At 39.0% G+C, this 22075-nt stretch overlaps 6 protein-coding genes across 9 annotated transcripts; 3 read left to right on the top strand and 3 right to left on the bottom strand.

The window, feature by feature from the left end:
* The first annotated feature begins 1317 nt into the window (after positions 1–1317).
* On the top strand, positions 1318–4014 carry Grip75 (gamma-tubulin complex component 4). The gene is made up of 9 exons (XM_018002946.2): positions 1318–1505; positions 1565–1721; positions 1785–1987; positions 2047–2129; positions 2182–2347; positions 2408–2899; positions 2971–3337; positions 3403–3667; positions 3730–4014. Exons 1-9 carry the CDS (start codon positions 1437–1439, stop codon positions 3872–3874), a joined length of 1947 nt encoding a protein of 648 aa, XP_017858435.1. The 5' UTR covers positions 1318–1436; the 3' UTR covers positions 3875–4014.
* On the bottom strand, positions 2893–6805 carry Cog4 (conserved oligomeric Golgi complex subunit 4). 2 transcript variants are annotated; one of them, XR_016269543.1, is made up of 9 exons: positions 6562–6805; positions 5769–6505; positions 5394–5706; positions 5196–5329; positions 4535–5138; positions 4284–4469; positions 4002–4228; positions 3308–3940; positions 2893–3238 (listed from the first exon to the last, which is right to left on the bottom strand). XR_016269543.1 is itself a non-coding variant. In XM_018002940.2 (8 exons), exons 1-8 carry the CDS (start codon positions 6661–6663, stop codon positions 3898–3900), a joined length of 2346 nt encoding a protein of 781 aa, XP_017858429.1. In that variant the 5' UTR covers positions 6664–6805; the 3' UTR covers positions 2893–3897. The 2 variants fall into 2 exon arrangements, 1 of the variants encoding a protein (XP_017858429.1); XM_018002940.2 differs by having other exon boundaries at positions 2893–3940.
* A 170-nt stretch (positions 6806–6975) lies between these two features.
* On the top strand, positions 6976–8342 carry Art8 (Arginine methyltransferase 8). Its single transcript, XM_018002948.2, has 2 exons — positions 6976–7161; positions 7227–8342. Exons 1-2 carry the CDS (start codon positions 7126–7128, stop codon positions 8214–8216), a joined length of 1026 nt encoding a protein of 341 aa, XP_017858437.1. The 5' UTR covers positions 6976–7125; the 3' UTR covers positions 8217–8342.
* Nup154 (nuclear pore complex protein Nup154) lies at positions 8268–13517 on the bottom strand. The gene is made up of 12 exons (XM_018002929.2): positions 13131–13517; positions 12895–13057; positions 12320–12837; positions 12095–12267; positions 11081–12036; positions 10697–10975; positions 10475–10627; positions 9869–10415; positions 9267–9801; positions 8735–9201; positions 8551–8673; positions 8268–8490 (listed from the first exon to the last, which is right to left on the bottom strand). The coding sequence occupies exons 1-12, from the start codon at positions 13227–13229 to the stop codon at positions 8358–8360; spliced, it is 4146 nt and encodes a 1381-aa protein (XP_017858418.1). The 5' UTR covers positions 13230–13517; the 3' UTR covers positions 8268–8357.
* Positions 13518–13650: 133 nt separating this feature from the next.
* RpL9 (ribosomal protein L9) lies at positions 13651–14866 on the top strand. 2 transcript variants are annotated; one of them, XM_018002950.2, is made up of 3 exons: positions 13651–13801; positions 14147–14397; positions 14462–14866. In XM_018002950.2, the coding sequence occupies exons 2-3, from the start codon at positions 14157–14159 to the stop codon at positions 14791–14793; spliced, it is 573 nt and encodes a 190-aa protein (XP_017858439.1). In that variant the 5' UTR covers positions 13651–13801; positions 14147–14156; the 3' UTR covers positions 14794–14866. The 2 variants fall into 2 exon arrangements, with proteins under 2 accessions (XP_017858439.1, XP_089322325.1); XM_089466199.1 differs by lacking the exon at positions 13651–13801.
* Positions 14867–14967: 101 nt separating this feature from the next.
* On the bottom strand, positions 14968–20571 carry aub (piwi like RNA-mediated gene silencing protein aubergine). Of its 2 annotated transcripts, none has more exons than XM_089466198.1 (9): positions 20403–20571; positions 18366–18462; positions 17810–18306; positions 17260–17452; positions 17066–17193; positions 16838–16992; positions 16394–16783; positions 16220–16330; positions 14968–16150 (listed from the first exon to the last, which is right to left on the bottom strand). In XM_089466198.1, exons 1-9 carry the CDS (start codon positions 20496–20498, stop codon positions 15250–15252), a joined length of 2568 nt encoding a protein of 855 aa, XP_089322324.1. In that variant the 5' UTR covers positions 20499–20571; the 3' UTR covers positions 14968–15249. The 2 variants fall into 2 exon arrangements, with proteins under 2 accessions (XP_089322324.1, XP_017858425.2); XM_018002936.2 differs by having other exon boundaries at positions 17810–18303; positions 20403–20567.
* Between the last annotated feature and the right edge of the window lie 1504 nt (positions 20572–22075).

The raw sequence follows: 22075 nt of genomic DNA, 5'->3' as shown, positions 1-22075 counted from the left end.
GTGGGGCCAAGTCCAGAGTTGCGCATTTTCATTTTGCATTTTGCATTTTAGAAAACTCTGCGAGTAGTGAAAACTTTATTGGTATAAGAACTTGCATTGGGGTCTCGTCCATGGCTGCTGCAGTAACAAAATTAAAGTTAATTAACGTGGCAGTAAAATTAAAAATGCATGTTACTAAATAAAATGCAATAAATTCGAAATTCAGCTGGTCTGCAGCAAAACTCCCATCCTAATTGCAAATAAGCCAAAGGGGTCCAAATAGTTACGGGCAGAAGCGGCGAGAGCAGTCTAATGCACTTACGGGCTCGCTGAAGTTCCTGAATTATTTAGCAAAAGTGTAATTAAAATAAAATAAAAAGTACACAGAGTGTGGCTATGCTCGAAATTAAATAAGTTTCTTTGTGGCTGAGTCTATATCTATTCGGTTGGGGGTCAATTCCTTATGCGGTCAAAAATCTATTTAAATTGTAAATTTATCAATTTATTTAATACATTTCATTAGAGTATATACATATATTTTGTATTCGCTTCACATATGCAACGAAGAATTTAATTAAGTTCATATAAAACCAACAAGAATATTTATGCATATTCCATAGAGACGGCCTCTTGTTCTCTTTTTACCACAAATTTCCTATGTCAGCGATTTTGCTAACAGCCAACAGACTTGGCGCAGAGAAAACGTTAGTGAGGTGTTTGGTTTTGTCCTTTGGCATAGCTTGAGCTTCAATGTGGACAACAAAGGTGCAAAATAAAAGCACTCCATAAAAGACATATTTGTTAACATTTTTGGGCAGCTTATCTAGCCGTTGGACGACACTTGAACATTATTTATTGCGCCTCTATGGCCAGGGTGTCGCACCGAAAGACAATAAAATTTGACAACTATAAAAGCAGAAAGGATAATTTATATGCACATGTATACATATACATATATAGGGATAAGACGAGGTGTACCAAATTTTTATGTATATGCCTTCTGTACCCTAAAATGTAATCAAATAAACTTATGCTCAGGCACAATTAATTTATTATTTACTTAATTGAAGGCCATCGAACTTTGAATATGCTATATATAATAAAATTGTATTTTGGTTTATGAAAAATAACACATATATATAATTCTGCAAAATTTGTTGGTTATACGCTCCCTATAAAATATAATGCATTCATTAAAAAAATTATAATAATTACTAATTATATTTATTTTACTTAAGCCAACCAATTTAAAAAGCAACAGCTGTTATGCATTCTGATGTAATGAAATCGATAGCATCTCTTTATAACCAATCGATAGTTGGTTGCATCGATGACCCGCATACATTCTTTTCACAATTGTCATTCACACAAGAGGCAAAATAAACCAATACCAAATAACACCGGGAGTTTTAATAATATAAAACAAATTTCTGTGCGTTATATACAAACAATTAAACATGATTCATGATATTTTACTATCGTGCATGAGCTTGAGCCGAAAGGGAATTGGCATTAAAAGTTTTCTTGTGAGTACGATAATTTAAAATTTGCATATGTTTATTTTCATAAACCATTTAATTTTTAGGCAACAAATGTTGTTGAAGAATTCATGCATCCTTGTGAGAGGGCCATTTTTGAGAAAATTATTGATATCTTAAGCAGCCTAAATGAAATTGTACGATTCGCTAAGTTCTTTGGAGGCGTCAGTCAACGCGACATTTCGGACTTTTCGGATGCGCATGGTAAAGAAAAGCGCTTACTTTACTTTATTTACGGTTTGATTTAATATATCTTATTTAATTTAGAGTACTCAGCGGGTTATTACCTAAGGAATTTCGCCCAGGGCATCGAAAGTGCTCTCGATGATTATTATAAAGAAACAGCAGAACTGGAAACTATAACCGAACAAAACACAACGCATTCTTTAAATTATATTTACAACTCTCTGGAACAACATCTACCAATTATAATTTTTTTGCGTAAACTAATTAACGATGCCAGAATACAGGTACGTAGTTAATAGTAAGCGTAATGCGAATAGAATACACTAAATATTTATTAATTCAGAAACTAAATGGCTGTCAGCTGCTAGAAAATCTGCATGTCTCTTATGATCACGGAGATATTCGTCTGAAGAAAATAATCAACAAGTAAGTTTTAGCAAACTACACTGTAATAAATTAATTAATGGCTATTTTTTAGAGTTTCGAGGCCCGTAAAATTGGCTTTCTTGTCGCACCTGACGCACTGGCTCTTGTTTGGCATTATTGATGATGAATACGCAGAGTTCTTTATAAACTATAGACCAAACGAAGGCGTTGCAAAGACTTCCTGTGATAAATCTTACACAAGCACTAATAGTCCGCCGGTAAGAAAATAACCATTTTAAATAAGATCTTTGATAATGTTTGGAAAATGTACTTTGCAGAGCATATTGAGCGAGGAGGAGATATGGCAATATGAGATCAGATTTAGTCAGTTACCAAGTTTTGTGTCAGCCGTTTTAGCTGAAAAGATATTATTCGTCGGACAGACGGTACTCGTTTTTAAATTAGATCGACGCAAGATTAAAACTGATTCTTGGATATCGAAATCGCAAGCACCATTCTGTGATGATATCGGTGAGCTTTGGAATGGCAAGGAAGGAATGTTTTGTAATCTGATTGAAGATCTAAATCAGGATGATAAGATCGATGTGTTTGAATTGGAAAGAGCTATTAATCAAATCAAAAAATACGTTAGCCAACGTTTGTCGGAAATAGCAGTGATTGAAGATGATTTGGAGCGTCAATTGTGTCTCATCAAAGACTTTTACCTGTTGGGACGAGGCGAATTTTATTTGGAATTCTTTCGTCAATTATATGAAAGCTCAGAAAATTTTGCAGAACTAAATAACAAAAACTACACCAAAGCTTTTGAGGTAGGAATATCTAAATTTTTATTATTTTCAATTAATGTAACTATATGTAAAACAATTATTATTTTGTATAGATTGCAGCAAACGTAATGGCAACTGCTGATGATTTGGAGAACTTTTCATTGAGTGTTCAGAAAACAACCATCGATTTAGACGAGAGTTGTGAATTTGCATTGTTTCAAAATCTTCATCTGAAATACATATATAAATGGCCATTGAACCTTTTGTTTTCCCCAACGACCGTAGAACGTTACAATACCGTTTTTCGTTTTCTATTAACTGTTCGAAAAATACAGTATGATCTTCAACTTGTTTGGGCTCGTCACAAATGGACATCTAAAACTGGGAATCCAGTCGATATCAAGATTATTAGTTTACGGAATCATTTAATGTTTTTTTTGGACAACTTACAGTATTACATACAGGTTGATGTACTCGAATGTAAGACTAATAACAATCCATATATACCTATTTCTATTGATTCAATTATTACATTAAAATTATAGGCCAGTTCAGTATGCTCATGAATGTGATTGCCAGTAAAGCCGATTTTGAAGAAATTCAAAGAGCTCATTCAGTATTTCTTGCCAATGTACTTTCACAATGCTTTCTGCTGACAGATGAAACGGATAAAAAGATAAATACTTCACAGCCAGCGCGTCATTCCCAATATCCGGTTTATGGAACCATCCTCGAAATATTTAGTTTATGTGAGAAATTTAGTGTAGTGAATGAACACAATTTAGATGATGTCGACAGGCTCGAGGATAGGTAAGTGGAGCAAAATTAAGCATTAATGTACTTATTTATATATTTTTTTCTTTATATTGTAGATTTAACGTTGCCATCTCTGGATTAATAAAATTATTGGTTAACATTAAGAGCGCATCCAGTTTTGGTGCACTTTCGCAGCTCTTATTAAGATTGGATTTCAATCGTTGGTTTAGTTTAAAAAGACATGAAGTCGCAGCACTATAAATAAATCAAGAAACGCTTTTAACTTAAAGTTGCAAACGTTTAATGTCCTCCATACGGAAATCACTTCTATAAAGTAAACAGAAATAAAATATCTGTAATGTGAAAGTCTTAAAATATTTCACTTTACCTCAAAGTCAGAATAGTGCGCACTTCATTTGGTGTCAGCCGCCAAGATGGCATGTCGCTATTATTTTCAGGATTCCAATATTCAGCCAACTCTGAAACCTTATCCAAATTCAAAAGCGTTGCGATTTGTGACAGACGCGTCATTTTATCGCGCACTGACCAGGAAGTTGCGCCCGTAAGATATGTACCTAGGGCTCGCACTTCCTGGTCGAGAACAAGTCCACCGAGCTACAAATTAAAACGATTAATAATATCATTCAAACATAGTATTACCCAAAATTACCCGATTAAATGTGCTTTTCTTGATTGCGCGTTCCAAGCGGTTGGTCACTTCAGTAGCCAAAATACTGACGAGCGCGTCATAATTACGTGGACTTAATGCATTTTTAAATGAATTTAATAGTCCATCTAATTGTACAATGAAATACTGAACAAATGTTTCCCCAGCCTCGTAAGCGGACAGTTCCTCCTATATGGACAGTTCCTCAAATAATTAGTAAGAATATAAGGGCATAGGCTTTAGTATATAGTTACCTCTGTTAGATGATGGCTATAATTAAGGAATTCATCCACCCAGGGATTTAGGCGTGGTCTTATCGCACTTGACCTAAGCTGCTGTATGCCAAAGTCAACTGTTGCCTTTAAAGCATCGCGAATGGCTTTCAGCTCAGTCAAGCAGCTGTCCAATAACTGCCTCTCTAAAGGTGATATATTAGGGAATGTTCCGGCTATCTCCTGCTCCATTGTCTGCCATAGCGTTTCAATATATTCCGTTGACATATCAGCATTGTTTAACTGAACTATGAAATTTGTTCGAACACGATCGGCGTCACTCGAATGCAGTTTGCCCTGCTGCAAGCTCGTCTGTATTGCATTGTAAGCCTGCGCCAAATCAATATAGCCCGAGGGATACCCATTTTTTAAAGGAGCCTTTAAAGCAGACACAAAGTCACCATCAAGGCACGATGCAACATTGTTGATTACAGCACAGGTGCCATTGATAGACTGTGTTGTCAAAGCGCGTCGTATAGATTTACGCAATATGAAGAAGACGTCATCAACCATAGACGAGCATTGCTGGCCGACTTCATAAGTGTCCAATCCAATTGCTTTCATCACGCTTTCTTCCATAAAATACCTAGTAAAATACAAAGTATTACAAAGTAAAGGCACAGCTAGATATTCAAATGGGTACCTTTCAAATAGCAAGTAAGTGCTAAGAATTTCTTGCATGTGGCGACTTAAGTCACAATGCTTCACAACCCTTTCATATTCCTTTAGTACCATGTTTTGTGCATCCTTATCTTGTAAACATGTTTCTGCATTGGCCTGCCGATGGAATGTTTAAATTAAACTTTCACTGATATGTAAAGCATATCTATATAAATATTACCTGCAAGCGACGACGCATAAATCTAAAGTATAACTCTATTCTTGAGTGCATCACTGTAATTTCGGCTATGATAGCATCTATATCCTTTGGGTTCAATTTATCTATAGAACCGCCCGAAGGTTTTCTGTAGTGTCCCAAGGACTGCATACTACTGTTAGCCATACTCGAGCTGTTTGGGCGCTGAGAGCTGTCGTTCACCTGCTTAATGCGATATTGAATTTGGCGATTTTTGTTGAATTCCAACAGCAAATTCTTAACTTCAAGATCACATTCTCTTTGCAAGATGGTCATCATGTTAACCAAAGAAGTTGATCTAAATACGACAAACACAATTTGATAATTTTATCTCGTAGTTTACGACATTTGCGAACTTACTCTTGGCCATAAAATGCTTCTATAATCGGCTGATTGACTTCAACAACGCGTGCGAAGTTCTCCAAAATCGAAGTTAAGCGATCGGCATAGGCCAAATGTTGACGACGCTCAGCTTTTGCAATATCTTGTGCATTACGCAGCTCTTTTTGGGCCTTGGCCGACAGCTTTTGGCAAATGTACCCACAGAATTTCTCAATGCCGATCTTGTGGCAACCAACCAATGGAAATATCTTGAAGAATCTTTCCACAGACGCCAAATCGTCTTGTTGGACAGCCTCATCAAAGCGCTTGGAAATCAATTCTCTGATCTTTTCAGTGGCCTCCTCGAGTGTGTGCACAGCATCGCTCACTGACGTAATAGAACCCTGAACATCATCCGCTGTGCGTTGCAAAAGCTGTTGATCCATTGCCAGAAAGCGAGCGATATGACCCGCTCCCTTTTCATAATCCTCTTCGCTGATAGCCTTCACTACGCCCTGGCTACACAGCTGCAGGTCGATCAGATCGTGTACCCGTTGCTGGCACTCGGAGGCCCTACATCTCGCTAAATCCAACCGACGCACTTTAGCACTAACGGACTCAGCCAGCTTTGCTGTGTTTACAATTTGCATGTTAAGCTTGTTGGAATCGCTCTCAACGGTAAGTAAGGTGGCCATAGCTCGGCCGATGCCGCTTAATTTTGCCTCAATCTGACATTGCTTGGACAATGCAGCTTCGAGTTTGGCATTTACATCTGCCTACAAAAATTCTTCCCTTATTAACTGTCAACATTAAAACCCGAAATTATACTTACTTCTTTTTCTGCAATACGTTGGAGGCTTTCATCCACTTTTTCAGTTGTACTTATATCCAAATTGCGGATCATTTGGCTTATATCTAATTTACTCATGTCCATTTGGAATACTTATTTTTGAATGTAGACATAAGAAATAAAACTTCTAATTATTAGGGCCAAACTGTTGTTTACTATAGATTTTACGTGGCCGACTAAAGAAATAAGTTCTCATAACCAGTTCGTTCATTTAGTTCCTTGTTTTTGAAACATATGACACCTCCGAATTTTATGTTATTAACAGCGCACAATTATTGTTAGTAAATTACTTGTGAATTTACAAAACTAGTCATCGAATAATATCCGCATAGGTCCTTATAGTTGTATGATAAAAACAAAATCTTATATTTGGCAGTTACCGCTTATGTTTTTGGTCACTGTTAATAAACAGCTGAGCCTATCTCAATATGTTAAATAGTTAGCTATGTTAAATAACAGTTCTGTTGACCATTCTTTTTAACCTATAAAGATCTGTTTGTAGTTTATTTATTCAAGTTTATTTTGGAAAAAATAATTACGCCTATAATGAATACGTATTTTACGGAATATGAAAATTTAGAGGTAATCACTCTGATTTACCAACGTTGTTCATACATATTTATTACAACAGAGTAACATCCTTGCAGGTGCACGAGCTCATGCTAAGAGATCGACCACGACAAGAAGCTTATTATAATGCTATTATGAAAAATAAGGAATTGTTTAAGGATAAAGTTGTGATGGATGTAGGGGCTGGTACGGGGATACTTTCTGCGTTCTGTGCGCAAGCTGGTGCCCGATTGGTTTATGCTATTGAAGCCTCCAATCTTGCAACTAAAGTTGCATTAGATCTTATTGAAGACAATGGCCTTACCAACATTGTCAAAGTTATTCATTCCCAGATCGAGGACTTCGTGCTGCCCTCTTCGGCCGAAAAAGTGGACATTATTATCTCAGAGTGGATGGGATTTTATCTATTGCATGAAGGCATGTTGGACTCGGTGCTCTTTGCCAGGGATAATTTCCTAAAGCCAAATGGACTTTTGTTCCCCAGTGAGTGCACAATATATGTGGCTCCGTGCTCTGTCCCATCCCTGTATGATTATTGGCAAAATGTTGATGGAGTCAACATGGGAAAGTTCGCTAGCAAATTGCGTTTACAAAAATCAACTAGACCAGAAATTACACAACTAACGCCAAACGATTTGCTCCACGAAGGCATTGTCTTTCATTGGATGAGTTTACTCGATGTTAGTACCCAGGAGCTGAACGAAATACGCTTCAAGGATGTCGTAGCCACACAAATTGCCGGCAAGCATCAGGGCTTCTGCATATGGTTCGAAGTGCAATTCCCCGGCGAAGAATCTGTTGTGCTTAGCACATCGCCTTTGGCCCCCGAGACCCACTGGAAGCAATGCGTTGTAGTACTCCCAGAAGAAAATTGTGAAACTCTAGATGAGAAATCTCCGGTGGCTTTTCAGATCCTAATGAAACGCAGTGCAAATGATGCGAGAAAGTACAATTTGGAAGTCGAGCTGCTCGACCCGAATGTAGAAGAACATCCCGTTCCCTGTTCATGCCACATGACCAAATGCATACTTACGGAAGCTCACCTTAAGATGATGGACACAACATAGTTTCGTAGCTCAATTTGTGTGTTAGACAGTAAATAAATAACGCGTACAAAGTTTTATACCTCAGTCAAACTTAACAGCTATACCATTATTGTTTTGCTCTAAAGAATATATACCATTTGAAAATAACTACTGTCAGAGACATTAACCTAGTAGCCGTTGCAAACGGCATTGAAGCTCCTTGAGAGAGTGCTGCAGGCGATTGGTGTCCGGCTTCTGATAACAGATGTTCAAGCAAGCCGCGACTATGTCCTGTGCCTTGCCCAATATCCGTCGCCTGAATTAAACAGTCTTAATATTAATTATTCAACTAAGCCGTTTGTACAATGAAACTTACTTGGAGCGGTACCAAATAGATTGGGCATTATCTGCCAGCAGTGTAACGACGCGTATAGCCGACTGTATCAAGTGCCACTCGTTGCCTTCGTTCGCCCAAATGCGCTCATTCATTGAAATCATTCTAGAGAAAGTAACACATAAGTAAAGCTGTGCATCAATTGCATCATCCATCATCCCCTTACCTGGAGTAATATTCTAGGAGTAATTCAATGTCCAGCTTCATGGCGAATAGCTTTTCCGGCACCGTTCCCTCAGGCAAATGCAGTTGGCAGGCTTTTATCTCTAGCTCCCTGATGAGGAAAGCAAATGGAAAACACGGCCCGGATTCACAAAACTCTCGAGCCAATAGTTCAATTTTTGTAAAGAGCTTTACACTGCGTTCCTGTGCTGTGCCGGGACCCTCGACGGCGCTATTGATTATATTTCCCCATACGGACTCTATCAACAAGGGATCATTGTGATTGGAGCAATTGAGAATGGACAACTGGCACTCCCACAGATTGAATGGCTCAGCGAAGTTCTGATACAATTGTGTGATATCGTAGAGTGCAATATTCAAGTCCTTCACAGCCTGTCTGGCAGCTTCATTTGTAGGTAAAAGCAAGGACATCGCTGCAAGCACAGACTTTTGAACGCGAGCAATTTCCAACTAGATACACAGATACAGAATATAAATATTAATAGGCTCATGCACGTGAAATAGAGCTTGCTGACCTTATCCTCCAACTCCTTTAGGAATATGCCATTGGTGACGGATGAGCCAACGGTCTCATTGCGCATACACATGACAGCGCGCACCAGATAGTCAATACGCACATCCAAAGATATGTTCTCAGTCCTCGTCATGGCCAGGTTATCGAGAATTTTCGCTGCTTGATGATGGTGTCCATTCTTCTCGTAATACTTCCAGAGTAAGTCAATTAATTTGACATTCTCTGGATTGCGACCAACACTGCGCCGTAAGAATTCGCCCAACGAGGGCTCAGTCAAATCCAATAATTCGCTGTTCATTTCGTGGGTGAGCAACCACTCATAGATCGCGACATGCAGTAGTGGATCTTTCTTTCGCAGTGCCTGGTTTGTGATCTTTTTAATAATTTGCTTTGATCTGTTTTCCATATCATTTTGATCCTCCGTTCCATCGTAATTTAGCTGAAAGAGTCGACTCTGATCCTGATCGCACTTGCTGTTACGAACCGTGTTGTAGACATAATCAAGCATATTCTGCACCTCCTTGTAATAGTTCATACTGCAAGAAACGTAAAATGTGGCTTAGTTCGACTGAAGCTTAGCATATATAGCTAATCCTAGTTTACCGTGTCACAAAACAAGCGTAGCCCTCGTGATCCTCAGCCGGCTCATTGTTATTGTAATAATGAATACCGATCTCCTCTGGATCCGTTTTCGAAGCACACGTGGCAGCTAGCTCAACAACTCCCTCAAAGAAATCAACCGAAATGAATTGCTGGCAAATGCTGTGCAGTGGCAGCGTTGGCGCCGCCTCCAAGCACATTCGCAGTGTGATGGCCAGTTTTTGTTGCTTGTCCGCTGCTGACTTACAGCTCTTGGCACTCATCAGTATTTCAGTGGCTTTATAGGTCACCTCATCCTCGTATCTGTAGAGATTCGGGCAGAGTTTACGCAAGCTGCTGGACACCTCTGCAACATCAGCTTTATCCTTCAGGTATAGATTGATGAGCGCAATGATCAGAAACGCGCACACCTCAGAGCGTGCTATCAGCAGATCCCGGAATGTGCAACATCTTAACATTTTCTGATGCTCCGGCGACAATTGTTGGCAAAGCAATTGAAATTGATGGTCAATGAGGATGCTCCACAGCGACATTACCTCACACGCATGTTCTACAAAGGATTATAACGAAGATTAGAACTATTTTATCGAAGCTGGTATCGTAACTTACTGATAAACTGATTTAGAGCGGACAATGAACGCTTCTCCTCAATCTGTGCCTGCTCCACAATGTTCCGGTGTTCATTGAGTGGCATTTGGGTACTGTTCAGTAGGGCAGCACTCGATCTGCCCAAATGACTGTCATACGGCATTCGTCTTGTTACTAGACATAATAATAGTTTTCTATTATAGGCATTCATTAGTTCGAATCAAAGTTGAGCCATTAGTTTACCTGAAAGATCATGGACCGAGTGCTTGTCCAAAAACGAGCGTAACGAACGCAGCTCGGATAATAGCATCGAGCAATCGGATAAGTTTATCTTCGAGCACATTTTCTCATCAACACAATGTAACTGCCAAATGGATCGCAGCATGCGCGACACAAATAAAAAGAGACCATCATGCTTCGCTGAATATATAATTGGAGAGTTCTCATTGCTGGGCATCGAGTGCTGTTGTTGCTTTTGTGTGAAGTGCTGTTGCTGCTGATGTGTAGTTTGTGCAGCCGAAACTGTAAATAAAAGTGCCGATATTGTTTTAGAATCAAAAAGTTATCTAAATGGCTCCCACATATACGCACAGCAAATCATAGATTATGTTTATAATGGACACTTACTAGGACTTATTGCCTGATTGTATTGACTAGTCATTGCGCCCATATTCGGAGCATTTGGCATAGGTGTGGACATGAACATCGGCGGCATTCGATCTCTGCCAGTCAGGCCAGGGTTTGTGCTGATGGTGCTATTGTGCAAATTGCGATTGGTCGAATTTAGATAGTGTTGATAGCAAGGCTCTCCGCCGTACAGCATAAATGCTTGAGTGGCCCATAGGGCAATATCGCTGCCATTTAACGTATCCGAGGTGGCCAACAGCAACGCAGTAAAGCAAGCCTCACGCTCATTCTGCGTCTGAAAGAACATTTTCACAGCCTCATTGTGGGGTCCCTTGCAGGATATCAGCAACTGCTGAAGAATATGAGCAGACTTCATCAACTCCACAATGTGTGTACCTTGATTGGTGAGCAAAATGACTTTACGCGATGTGCGCGCATTATGCAGTAACGAGCTCGTGTTGTCCAGAATCGCATCCGTGACATCGGAGATGCTCCAGACGATGCCATCCAGATTCTCCAATGCTGTCGACTCAACGAGGTATGAAAAATTACAAAACGGCGAAGAGCTAATGGACCAGAGTAAGTCCTGTTCCTGCTGCTGAGTGGTGACCATTAACATTGTGCCCTCGCTGTAATATGCAGCATGAACTTGCTTCGGCTTATTGGTTGTTGCATTCGGCGTGTAACCAGGTGGCAGCCGAACATGCAGTAGATAAATTCCTCTCGATGTCTCCATATCTCCTTGCGTCATTGGTAATTGATTATTTGGATTATTGCCCATGCCATAGCTGTCCGGCACATAGTTCAAATTCTGCTGCTGTACATTTAGGCGCGAGGTAGAGAAATAGAGACGAACACCGCATTGCGTGACAGCAACAAGGTGCAGGAAATTGGAGCTGTCTGGACTGAGCGGACAAATGGCTTTTACACTCTTGAATATGGATGGATCAACCGTTCTGTAAATTATAAATTATAATTAGTATTCTTCTAAACTTCTACAGTCTGCCCACTTACTTGATCAAGTTAACCGCCTGGCAGGCTATATCATTTTGTGTAATTTTGCCCAGCCTTCGCATGGACGTAAAGTTCGTGCCAATGTGCCAAGCTTCGATGGAACTCTTTTCAGTTAGAACATAAAGCAAACTACGCCGATTGTCAATCACAATTTTCTCAATAGGATCAACCTCCTGTAAGGCAAATTATCAGTGATCAATTCCATTAGGAGTTCTCATTACTTACCGAGAACACCTTTAGAAAACTTGGCACTATGTAGGAGACCAGTCCCTGAGAATGGTTTATCTTCTTACAGCGCTTGCCAAACCAACTCGATTCCGAATGATAATCAATTTCGTAAAGACACCCATCCCGACCGCCCAAGAAGATGCGTCCGTCCTTTGTGCCCTCGATAGCATTTATGGTAACATTATCGGTACTAAGAACGAAGAGCGGCTTATTCAATAGCTGCATTCGACTACTTTTTACTGTGCATCCTCTAGAATCCCTTTGCTCTTCGAATGTAACACCCAAGACAATCACCTCAATGGGCGTCGTCAGCAATAGCAGATACTTGACGTCATTGATTAAAACGCCCGCCTTTGGCTTTATCAAGCCAACGCTCAGAATTAAATGGCTTAGGCCATCGTAATAGGCCACGTCTCGAGTCTCCTCATATGTCCATATATATATATCCGAATCGATTGTCAACCAGGCGCGTCCAATGGCCGGAAACAAACCCATTATGCAGTGGCATTTTATATCTAAATGAAGATTAGCATTAGATCTTAACTGATGATTGCACGGCAGAAACTATTTACGCTTAAAGTGCTCCAGGACCTCATTGGGTATACCGCATTTTGTGAGAGTTCGCAGTTGTTGTAGGTTATGTGTGTCGCCGGAGGTGAGTTGTCCCAGCGTTTGGTAGTCATAATCGTTGAGGCCGCTCATTGTTGCTCTTCCATGCTGGCTGATGCCTGTCAACTATTTAGTTTTGTTTTAGTTTTAGATTGTGCCACTAAACAAAGCCATTTCTTTACATTTGGCTAGAATTTACCTCCAAAAGTTCCGGCTTATGTCTGTCTTGAAAGTCATAGCATTCAAGCATATTGCCTGCCGTCTGTAGGACATCTGGTGGCGATGCTGTGTTGTTCATATTTGTTAATCCGTTTACGTACACTAACTAAATTATTTAAATGTAATCAAATGTATATTCTCTTCGCCTAACAGTTTGGCCAGTTAAAATTTTGCAATCTAGCGCCGGTCGAAAAACAGAGTGATTTGCCCACGCCAGTTAGCTCCCGCCATTAATTTTTTTCTCATTCCGCTGTTAAGTTAACATGTTACAAAATATGTTATTAACAGCACGCTACTAAATTCTGTTATAATTTCGGCAGCCGCAGTTAATTTGCTTAAGATATCAACATTATAGAAAAATAATGCCTTATTTCCCCTAAATTCCTATACAAATGGCGCTTTATATGTCCTATAAATGTCGCTAGTTGCAAAACATAAAATATCAACAACTGTTAACATTTGAAATAGCAGTGCTAATACAGAAAGTTTACATATCAGCTGTTCATGTCAACATCGTAATTCAATTGGGTTGGCAGCATCAAATAATTTCCCTCAAAATGTCCCTTATTATTTTTCCGATACGGCAACCCTAAATGAAACGTCAAATATTTCCTTTCTTTTTCCAGCCTCTTTCCGGTCGGTCTGCAGTGTGTAAGTTTCTTAATAAATTGTGTACAAAATGAATTTTAAAACATCAACAAAATGGATATGCTTACTCAATCGCTAAGTGTGTTAAACGAGTGACAAATGAATTAGTTTGTTAAATATGTATATATTTGACCACAAATGCAATACATAATAAACCACATATAAATTTGTAAATTTATAATGAAACCTAGCTAATTGAAATGTTTTGTTTACGCGTAGCACAAGTAGGAGTGTGTGCATATGCAAACTTGTGATACAAATCTCTTTTCACTGAGATTACTATAAATGTATGCACTTATTTACACGTACAACTGTTTCTCATTCAAATATTTGTTTACCATTTTGCAGTGTCGCCAAAATGCGAACGATCAACTCGAATCAGTGTGTCAAGATCCCCAAGGATATCAAAGCCTCCGTCAAGGCGCGCGTGGTCACAATCACCGGCGCCAGAGGCACCCTGAAGCGTAGCTTCAAGCATCTGGCTCTGGACATGTACATGTCGGACAAACGCACCCTGAAAGTCGAGAAATGGTTCGGCACAAAGAAGGAGCTCGCTGCCGTGCGTACAGTGTGCAGCCACATTGAGAACATGATCAAGGGTAAGCGAATATTAATGGGAATGGTTGGATAGCAATTTGTAACTTGTTATATTCTGAATTTTAGGAGTGACATTCGGCTTCCAGTACAAAATGCGTGCTGTGTACGCTCATTTCCCCATTAACTGCGTTACCTCCGAGCAGAACACGGTTATTGAGATCCGTAACTTCTTGGGTGAGAAGTACATTCGTCGTGTCGTGATGGCTCCCGGCGTGACGGTTGTCAACTCAACGGCCCAAAAGGATGAGCTCATCGTTGAAGGCAACGACATCGAGGCTGTCTCCGGCTCCGCGGCACTCATCCAACAATCGACCACCGTTAAAAACAAGGATATTCGTAAGTTCTTGGACGGTCTATACGTGTCGGAGAAGACGACCGTTGTGAAAGTAGAGTCCTAATGAAATCCGCATTGTGCTTCAATTGGAAGTTTTAATTAATAAATGAAAGCGCTGATGTAAACTTTACAACCTACATTTTGTAGTTGAAATAATTTATTTAAAAGACTTGAGTGTTGACAATGTTTGTCTCCGAGCTGCACAGAAGTAGACTACAATAATTTACGATGACAGGCATATTGGAATTCAAGTTTATTTAGATATACAACCATTTCAATACAAATAAAATAAAATAAATTCTCCAAGGGAATAGGTCGACAATGTGAAGTGTTCATCCAATTGTACTCAACAATTTTCCGGTCTTTCCAATTTCGTTCGAATTTTAATTGTCAACTATTTCACATGAAATAAATAAATATATGTAGTAGAAACTAAAGCTGAGTATAGTTCCACATGTCATCTCCGGGACAGTCTTCTATTAGATGTTTAAAGTATATATTGTTAGTCAGAGCATTATTATTACAAAAAGTATAGTTGATTCTCCAAGCCAGACGAGGGAGAACGATGAATACTTTCGGCAACTAGAAAAGCCAGCTTATGAGCATATTGACAGACGGCCGGTACACGACAGGTGCCCGACCAGTTGTAGTATATGTGGGTCATCTTATATGACAGCATTTGCAGCTTGTCCGCCTGCAATCCCATGTTGTCGTGAATAACATTATAGCTTGTCGGAGAGACTGTGCCCTGGTGCACTGCCTGCGACACCAAGAAGAAATCATAACGTTCAGGCAGAGTTATAATATCGTCTATTACTGTCCCCGGTTCCGGATTACGCATATTGACAAAGTAGCGTGTATTGATACGCTTAGTGACGACAATAAAAGCCATGCGACAACCTTCTTCCTTTCCAGCGGATTTGTAGATCTGATCGAGCTGATTTTTTAAAAACTTTACCTCCGTGTTAACCACTTGGTACAACTGTCCATCGCCAACGCCATCACGGTAGAATAATATGCGCTCTGGTAGGGCGCCATGGTGCTCGCGATATGCCTTTAGGGCACACGTCATTTTCAAGGACATTTGATCGGACAGCTCCTGGCCCTTCATATGCTCGCTAACCGAAGAAAAGTAACGAGTAGATGACTTCATGTCCATTGTGGCCACCAGAGCACCATAGGATTTGTTCTTATTCTTCGACGAGTGGCAGACATCGAAGCCAACAGTCATCAAGCCACGAAGCGGCAGTTCAATCATCCACGGAGCGCCCATTAGCTTGGCATTCATTTGGATAACAACCTTCGTTGCAACCGACATCAGACCACTTGCTCGTTCGGGGCGTGGAGCAATCGTGCGAAGTGTGACCACTTGCGAGGGCACCGGACGATCGACACAAGTACGCTTCTTGATGCAGCTATATCTGTTTACCCATACATGCACACGATTAGTTAGTATTTCCTGTTTTACTGTTTTACGGCTAAAAGCTTACTTCTCCTCGTTGTTGGTCTTCAGAACCAACATAATAATCTGTGGATCCCGAGCGACGGCGTTGTCAATCGCCTGCGAATAGTTGCCACTACGATCGTCTGGCATTTCATCGCTGTGAAATAGGTACAAATTAATTCACTTGACTTTACTTATTTAGCTTGGGTTGGTTACGTACTATCTTGGCTCGGAAATGTGCATTTTCATGCCGGACGCTGCACGGATGCACAATTTTACAAACTCCTGAGTCTCCCGGAGGCTACGACGAGGCGTGATTACATACCAGCGCTTGATATCTATATGAGTGAACATAGAGTTACTGCGAAACTCAAATGTCCAATCAGCGCGAGCATCGCACAAAAAGCGCTTCTGATTGCCAAACACAATTTTCTCTGAGGGCAACACGCGTCCGGGTATCTCGACCAAAGACTTGTCCAACTCAATGTTCCAGGACTTCAGCACCTCGACGCTCTGCTGGGACTCTTGCAAGCGTTGGTTAAAGACACGCAAGCGATCTATGCGACGATTGGGCATGAGACGCGTATGCTCTCCCATGGCTTTCATTAATCTAGAAATAATACGATTTAGAATGTTGTAATTACACACAACATTACTGAATTACTGAAAGTTTGAGCGCATCTCATCAGTCAGGCCTGTAGCGCGTGCCAGTTCCGGTATCAACATGATCAATTGGTTAATACCACCACGAATGTTCTTCTGGGTGGGATGAGACACCAGAAGCGGTTGCTTATAATCGCGAATTGTGATGTTATAGCGCTATATAGAAATAATCAAAAACAAAAACAAAACGATATGTTTATTATTTGCAGTATAATAAAGTTCTACTTACCTTCTTGTAGTATTCCACATAGGTAATGTCTCCATCCTTGCTATTGAATGTGGACATGGGCGAGGCTTGAAAATCCACATCATCCACGCGATATGTTTTATTGTTGTAATCAGTCAAAACAATCACACCTGTTGCAAAATTATTAATTATTACAACCAATATTCTTAGATAGCATATAGTTGAATATAATTTACCAATCACTTCACGCTTGAAGGCCGCTTGATAGTCGTCGCTTTCGCGAATAACTTTCGATAGAACGTGATACAAGCTATCAGTTCTCATCACCTTGTGGGCGATCTCAGTGCACAACAGAATGTCCGATTCGTGTTGGCGAATGGAAGTTGTATAGCCGGGCCACAGCTCGACACGGAATCTATCCAAGACAATCTTTTGCACGCAGCATTAAAGATAGAGTTCAGATTATAATAGAGTACACCACTATGTCAAGTAGAGTGCCCTAGTCGAGGTCGCTCGACTAGATCACCCTAACCAGGACATTTGAAAAATTGAATGATTCTATGAAAACACAAGAAATACGAAATACCGCAGCGGCTGCGCTTGGCCTGCAGCATGGACAGACGACAATTAAACCGTGATTTCTCAGCTTCTTAATAATAATGTTAAAATGTTAATAACTAATGTTCAGACTATTTATATTACAGATTATATTAGATAAGGGTAAAATTGTGTAGAAAAATTTCTCACACAAATTTATGTGCACATATATAGTTAACGAAGTTTTACCTTTGCTTGGGGATCAAAAAAGTTACGTGATACCAGCTGTAGCTGAAGACCCTCCAAGGCACGTCTTAGAATCAGATTAAGCACTTGAAATTGCTGATTGTCTGCTGATTCCACGGTGCCCACATGCTTGATCTTGATAAGTATATTTTCACCACCACGATTTTTAGTCAGCAGCTCCAATACATAAGGTGAGTTGGGAATTTGCTTGAACTGGGTTATGCAAAACAAGACTGTCCCGTCGAATATGTAGCCGCCAAGAAGCTGACGATGCTCACTCAACAGACCACGACGCAGTCTGGTATTGTCCACGTCTGGGACAAAGTCAACACGATATTGATAGATGGTCCAGTTAGGTGGCTTCTTCACCTTAAAGTAATTGGTTTGCACAGTGATTTTGCGACCTGTAGAGCCAACTTTGGTGACCAGGCCAGTTGGTCGGGAGTGAACCACGTCTGATAGTATGCGACGGCCCCGAAGCGAGCCACGAGCATCACCTGCTTTATCAAAAGTTAGTCAATTTGCATGTATGTTCAATATCTCAACTAGATGACTTTACCCTCGGCCCCTTCTGAGCAAAGATTTGCTTTACGGATGTCATCCTGCTGACCACTCGATTCGGACGTGGTGCCCAATGGTTGTTCCACTGGTTGACCCTAATGAAATTCAGATAGTTCATATTTCATATATACTTGAATAACAATTAAGTCGACACTGTTCGCCTAATAAACCCCTTGAACCCCCCAACTTCAATTATTCTTCGCTTTTTTTTACTTACACAAGAAACAGCGCATTCACATTCATTCACAAATACATTCGAACATGGAATATTAACTGCTTAAAAACTTTTTTTATGTAGACACTAAAGTTCGTTTATTGGCCAAAGCACAGGTGTCTAGTAATTTAAAACTTTTTTTTTGCCAATTCTGTTGGATAAAATATTAGACACACCAAACAAACGACAATAACAAGTTCCAATGATATTGGTATTTGCAGTTGTATGCCGCGAAAAACGATTTGATTATAAAATATTATATTGATGTCACTTAAAGAAGCTAACCTGAATTGCAAATAGGCTAGACCTAGCCTGAAATAGGCTAGACTCGCAGCCCTGGACTCTAGCTCTAAAGCTTTTCGATTTTCGATTTTTGGAAACAAATTCAATCCGCTAGTGCAATTGCACAGGCAGACGGACATGAAATCGATTCAGCTCGCCGCTTTGATCAAGAATATACATATTTATATACTTCATGGGGCCTTCCACGCCTTCTTCTGTCCGCCAGCCATTTAACAAAACTTATATATCCCGATTTCCCATGCTCGACTACGAGATCCCCTGAACCCTTGGAGCAATAGATATTTCAATAATTTTTCGCGTCTTTCAGCTTACACAAGAAACACGCACACACAAACACAAGCACGTACGCACACACAGGCATACATACACACACACACACGCATACAGACACACATACACACACACACACATATACACACGCATAAACACGCATGGGCTGCAGTGTGCGCTTACTATGAGAACTTAATTGTTTAATAACTTTTTTTGTGGACGTACGATCTTCATGAAACTTTCAGATTATGATTATAACATGAATATGCATGTCATTGCTAAAGCACAAGTCTCTAGTATTTGAAACACACTTTTTACAGAAGTGAGGGTGAGGGGGTGAATTTAGAGGTGGGGGGTAAATTTTAACAAAAACCGAAATTGTATAAATTGCATACATTAAAAATTTGGAGACTCTAGCAATAAAGGTGTAGAAGATATAATTTTATAACTGGTTTTCGATAAGGGTTTTTATCGATAAAAAAAGATCGGGATGAGTTATCGATTTTTAATGATAAACTTGATATTCGCGCTGTAATTAGACATTTAAAAAAAATTTAGTCTCTTGCTCTTATATCTTCTGAAATCGACGCGCTCATACATACGGACAGACGGACGGACAGGGCCATATCAACTCAGCTCGTCACCTTGATCAAGAATATATATACTTTGTGGGGTCTGCCACGCCTCCTTCTCCCTGTTACATACATTTCAACAAAACCATTATACCCATTGAAAATGGGTTCAGGGTATAAAAAGCTATAAAACCAAAAATCGTAAGCGACGCGCGCATAAGAGTGAATACCCACACACACATAAAAACAAAGCAGCAAAATTCCGTTGTATTTTGACGTCGTTTTCTAAGACTTCGCGTATTGCACATTCTTTTTCATCACCCCTTCTAAATTCATTATGAACGAATACACACACTTACATACACACACACACACTAATACACATTAACTGCTACAGAAGCTGTACGGAAATGGCCTATGCAAGCGAATTGATTACACTAACACAGTTGCACTCAAAAATCAAACCTTGAATTTCCGTAAAAAAAATATTATATACATACATATATATATGTATTCCACCGAATGAAGAAAGAATTTAAAAACTTGCATTTACATAGAAATATACATTAAATACGTGAATTAAAATTTTTATAGTGAAATCAAACACAGAAATAACTTCAAAATATAATTTCAATTCAATCTAAGTTGTATTAATTTTTTTATATATACCACATACCAACATGGGCGCCGGTCCACGATTCAAATCTTCATTGCGGTTAATACCACGTCCACGTCCACGTGAATGTGCCAAGTTAACTGGTAAATTATTCATCCTTACACTCCAGAGGTCTGAGTACAAATGAAAGAAATTTCAAATTTGCAAATGAAGAACACTTGAGCTTCGGTTAGTCTTTCGACGAAGTCTCTTCGGTCATCTGTTAACATGGCGAATTTTAATGTTATTTACAGTACGAACCATTATACATACATACATATGTATGTAGCTTGAATGATTATTCAGCATTTTTAAGATTAATTAGTTACTTTGAAATTCTGGAGGATATCTATTGATGCTTTGCAGCATCTATGACAGTTAAGGCATCCAGAATTAGATTATTTTGCGAATAAATTTTAAATAATGTACATACATGCACAAATGTATATATATGTATGTACATATATTTAAATTAGAAATCATTACATACATATGTTCATATGTATGTATGTATATATTATATACCTTTTGAATAAAAGAAAGAAAACGTTAAGTCAAAGTTAGTAGTTAGATTAGCGTAAAATCGGCGCGATCGACTAGGAATAATCTGTCCTATTAGTGCCTGATTCGTATAAGCATAATTGAATGAATAATTTATTGTCTTTTCTTTTTCTTGTGATTTCAATCCAACTGTTAATGTATTAACATGTTGAATATGTAACATACATACATATGTACATATCTAGCGATAGTGTCTATTAACAGTGCATGCATACAAACATACATACATGTATGTATGTGTGTATCTTATTGTAACTGGCAGCCATGCACAATTATCGACTGTTTTAAATACATATGTAAAGTAAATATGTATGTATGTATGTACAGATATTTAAATTACATATGCATATACATTTTGTTAGAAGAAACTAAAACAGGAGTTGGTAGCTAGATTAACGCGACATCATCCCGACTTAGAAAAAACTGCCTTTTTTTAAAATACAAAATTAATGGGCTTTTGATGATATTCTGTCTTTTCTTCAGTGCGTGCATATATTCTATTGTAACTTACAGTCATGCACAATTCGGCATTAGGTATACATATGTATGTAATATATATATATATATATATATATATATATATATATATATATATATATATATATACATATGTATGTATATATGTATGCATATGTATGTACGTACATAAGTATGATTTTTTTAAGTGAAACTGAACGTTAAGTCGAACAGATATTAGACGTTGGTAGCTGCATAAGTAGGTACACATACACATACATATTCATATATGTATGTACATATGTATGTACATACGTTTGCCTTTCTTTTAGTTTTTGATTCGTATGTACATACATACATATGTATGTACATTAACGTATGCCCTTGTTTCAGTTGCTGATTCGTATAAGTACAATTTTAATGGGTAATTGGTGATTTTTTGCCTTTTAGTTTTCTTTTCATTTCAATGTAACTGTTAATGTATTAAAATAGTAAATAAACAGAAATATAAGCATGCAACTTACACATCTATGTACATTCATTTGTGTATGTGTACATGCATACCCATACAATACAAAAACTGAAATTTGTTCCAAGGCTAAAAATTTGTCAATAAGCGACCATATGTACATACATACATATGTATGTATGTATATGCTTGGTATTTGCTCGGCTCA

The sequence above is a fragment of the Drosophila arizonae genome, chromosome 3 (assembly GCF_054131065.1).
Source record: "Drosophila arizonae isolate 15081-1271.41 chromosome 3, UAZ_ARI_1.0, whole genome shotgun sequence".
Classification (NCBI taxonomy): Eukaryota; Metazoa; Arthropoda; class Insecta; order Diptera; family Drosophilidae; genus Drosophila; species Drosophila arizonae.
This window is presented reverse-complemented; position numbering and strand designations above follow the sequence as displayed.